At 58.5% G+C, this 3,776-nt stretch overlaps 1 protein-coding gene across 1 annotated transcript; it reads left to right on the top strand.

Annotated features, from left to right (window-relative positions):
- The first annotated feature begins 315 nt into the window (after nt 1-315).
- On the top strand, nt 316-2,484 carry ZBTB32 (zinc finger and BTB domain containing 32). Its single transcript, XM_054588873.1, has 5 exons — nt 316-1,243; nt 1,507-1,580; nt 1,694-1,762; nt 1,888-2,052; nt 2,231-2,484. Exons 1-5 carry the CDS (start codon nt 357-359, stop codon nt 2,482-2,484), a joined length of 1,449 nt encoding a protein of 482 aa, XP_054444848.1. The 5' UTR covers nt 316-356.
- Nucleotides 2,485-3,776: the final 1,292 nt, after the last annotated feature.

A 3,776-nucleotide genomic window follows, 5' to 3' on the forward strand; every position in this document is an offset into this window, starting at 1 on the left:
TCAGAGATAGCTAATTGGAAAAATCTAGTCTATACTAATCTTAAACCCACTGCTTGATACACTTGTTAACTACCTGGTCCTTGCCTTTTAAGTCCTGACTTTGATCTAATTTCCATTCTCCTGTCACCCAACCCCAGGCCCCTGTTATGATTCCGGATAAGATCAGGTCCTCTCTTGGGTTAGTTTATTTGCTCCATTCAGGACAGAGAGCTCTGATCTAGAACCAGCAACTTACTCTTTCTCCCCTCACCTCCACAGGCTTGAGAATATGCTGTTCCTCCCTCCCCTTTCTACCATGGACCTCACACTGTGGCCTTTGTCTCAGAACCTCTGAGATTGGTACCAGGCAAGGCAAAATGCCCCTGTCCCCAACAAGACTGCCTAGCCCTTATGACTCTGATCGGCTGGTACGGCTAGCAGCTAGGCTCTGGCCAGCACTGTGTGATACCATGATCACCGTGGGGAGCCAGGAGTTCCCTGCCCACAGCCTGGTGCTGGCAGGTGTGAGCCAGCAGCTGGGCCACAGAGGCCACTGGACTTTGGTGAAAGGAATCAGCCCTTCCACTTTTGCACAGCTTCTGTACTTTGTTTATGGGGAGAGTGTTGAGCTGCAACCTGGGGAACTGGGGCCCCTTGAGGAGGCAGCCAGGGCCTTGGGGGTACAGTGTCTGGAAGAGGCATGCAGGAAAGCTCGAGGAGACAGGGCTAGAGTAGAGCTGAGTGGAGGGCTGAAGGACCATCAGGAGGAGCCAGAGAAACCCACAAAGGATTCTGAGGGAGGAGTGGGGGGTCTTGGAGAACAGAGACCAGAGAAGTTTATTAGAGCTGGTGGGAGAGGACAGGAGACAATGCATGAGCACAGGACACCAAGAGAGAGCCCTGAGATAGCAGATTCAATGCAGGAGGGTCAGGGGGAACAGATGAGATCAGAGGAGAAACTCAACCAATGCCTTCTTGACCATGGAGGTGTAGATAAGAAGCAAGAAGTGATCATGTGGGTAAGGGAGAGTCCAGGGGGCTCTGAGGAAAGTCTGGGGGAGTTGCCTGGCCCCCCACCACCCCCAGGTTCCTTCCAAACCAGCATCACCTCTAGGCCCTGGTGGGCTGAGGCCCCTTCGTTGCGGGAGGGCCAGGCTGCCCTGTGGAGGAGCTTCCTGCTGTTACCACAAAGATATGGCACTCCCTTCTCCCATAACACCTCCATTACTGGAGCTTGGCAAGAGGTCTGGCCTCAGGACCAGAGGTGAGTGAAGGGGCCTAATGGAAGCCTGGCTGGGAGGGAGTGGCTCAGGTGAAGCAGTGGTGATGGGCGGAAGGGCACCACATCTCTTATCTCTGTTGTACATTTCCTGAGTTGGAAATAGGACAAGAAGCTCCCACCACAGGGGAAGCCAAAGCCCAGCCCCTGAGAACTCGTGACATCTTCCTCTCCAGGATGGGATCAGTCAGGATCCCAGGTTTTGCCAAGTGTGTTACTCTTCTTCCTCCCCCTCTCCCCTCCCCCAGGATTCCACTCTCTCTAAATCTCCACAAAGGGCTCTGGAGCCAGAACCCGTTGGCCTTCTCTAGCCCTACCTCAGGTAAGCCCCTCACTGACCTACATGAACCCTGTAATATGGTCTCTCTGCTGGGGCTGGAGTTGGGGCAGGAGTAGAGCCTGAGCAGAACCCCTTTTTCACTCTGCTTCCTCCAGGTTTCCTCCCCCAGAGCCCCACAAAGCTCAGCCCTGGGGAGATGGAAGAATCTGATCAGAGGCACACAGGTGAGTAGTGTGAGGGCGTTTTTGCTTTAGTCTCACCATAGCCCCTACTGTCTTGCTTGGGTGTTTCAGTGATCCAGCTCTGGGATTCCCTGCTCTGCCCTCCTTTGCCGTCTTTATCCCCACAGGTGCCCTTGCAACCTGTGCGGGCCATGTGGGCAAAGCAGGCCGCCCATCTCGCCAACGTCCTCCTCCTCCCTCTCCTGCCCGGCCCAGGCCCTATTCTTGTTCTGTTTGCGGAAAGAGGTTTTCACTCAAGCATCAGATGGAGACACACTACCGGGTCCATACAGGTATGGGCGCCCTATCCAGTGTAAGTTGCTTCTCTTCAAGCACTGGTCTGCCCGCCCCTAAGTCCCTCTCTGCGTGCCTGGCCCCCATGCAACTCCCTTGCCCAGTTGTCGAGTTCTACCCCCACGCCAGCCTTCCCCCCTTCTTTCCTTCACCGGCCTTTCCCTCCACCCGCCATAGGAGAGAAGCCCTTCTCCTGTGGCCTCTGTCCTCAGCGCTCCCGGGACTTCTCGGCCATGACCAAGCACCTGCGGACACATGGGGCTGCACCCTACCGCTGCCCTCTGTGCGGGGCCGGCTGCCCCAGCCTGGCCTCCATGCAGGCACACATGCGCGGCCACTCGCCCAGCCAGCTCCCGCCGGGATGGACCATTCGCTCCACCTTCCTCTACTCCTCCACCTCGAGGCCATCCCGGGCCTCGACCTCCCTGTAGGCCCCCTTCCTCCTCCACCTAAAGGGATATTAGGCTTCTTTGCCTTCAGCCAAAAACTGAAAAAAACTAAAAGATGACCCGGTGAGCAGGCTAGGCTTTTGACCAGGCACCGCGGTTTCGGTTGTCCAGCAAACAAGAAGCATCGCAGAAAGGATGCCAAGAGCCCTCTCCCAGACGACCGCGGGCTGCAGAAGCCTGGGTCAGCGATCCCGTGTGGGGTGTGGGCAGTGAAGTTTTCACAAGTTAAGGTTAACTGTGCGGGGGCGGTTTATTTCATCACCAAAATAAAGCGTTTCCTGTGCATTCCTCTCAGGACAAGAAAGCCGAGTCCAGACTTCAGTCTTGTGCGTGGGTGGGAGTGCGTGCACCCTTGTCCCTAGTCCTGTAGCGGCCCCTAGTGGGCGTGCGTCCGCAGCTCGATGCTGCGGCCACCACCTCTATCTGCCTGTTCTCCGCAGAGGGCCGGTAAGGTTCGGAGGTGCAGAGAGTTAGCAGCAAGCCCTGAGAGGGGAGGCTGTGAGAACCCAAGTTACTGCCCCTTCTACAGCAAGCAAAGGCGCCCAGTGTCTGAGTCGGGGGACACCCCGACCCAGAGCTTCAGGAGAACGCGTGCTCCGCTCTGCTTTCAACCACCCGCCTCCTCTCCTTGGGGACAACGGTCGCGGCTTCTGCGGCATGTTTCCTCAACGCTGTGTGAAACGGCGACCAGGTCGTACCTCGAACTGAGAGTAACCCTTGGCCACCGCCCCTTTCCCAGCCCAAGCCTCCAGCAGTCGCGAACTTCATTTCCCAGTGTCTTCGAGGTTCCCAGGGTAAGAAGACCCCTGCATTCTGGGAGTGGTAGTTCACGCGGGCCCCTGGTCTAGACAAGAACGATGGGAGGAGTCTGGGGCGAAAGCCACACCTCCTGGTGGCTCCGGAGCTAGCTTCCTCTCTGGGTCGGGTTGGGACCCGACAGTCCCAGCTCTCGCGGTCCTAGCTCCCTGCGGAAGGAGCGAGGCGCCTGGACTACATTTCCCTGAGGCCCCTGCGCCTCACCTCTCTTCGGCCACAGCGCGGCGTCTATGTTCTTCAGGCCCGGTGTAAGGTGACGGCTGACCGGCCTCGGACTCCCGCTCCCGTGGTGCCCCGCGCGTGGCCGGCCCAGCCCCCCGGCTCCCGCCAGACCTGCGGCGGCGCGGGTTGTTGTCGTGAGCCTCGGCTGCACCGCCCCTCCTCTCCCTCCCCTCCCCCCGGCCCTGCTTTCGGGCCGCCCCTCCCCCTGCCTCCCCGGCCCCTCTCACGGTGCCAAG

The sequence above is a fragment of the Pteronotus mesoamericanus genome, unplaced genomic scaffold (assembly GCF_021234165.1).
Source record: "Pteronotus mesoamericanus isolate MK-2021 breed Mesoamerican mustached bat unplaced genomic scaffold, CSHL_Meso_final scaffold_165, whole genome shotgun sequence".
NCBI lineage: Eukaryota > Metazoa > Chordata > Mammalia > Chiroptera > Mormoopidae > Pteronotus > Pteronotus mesoamericanus.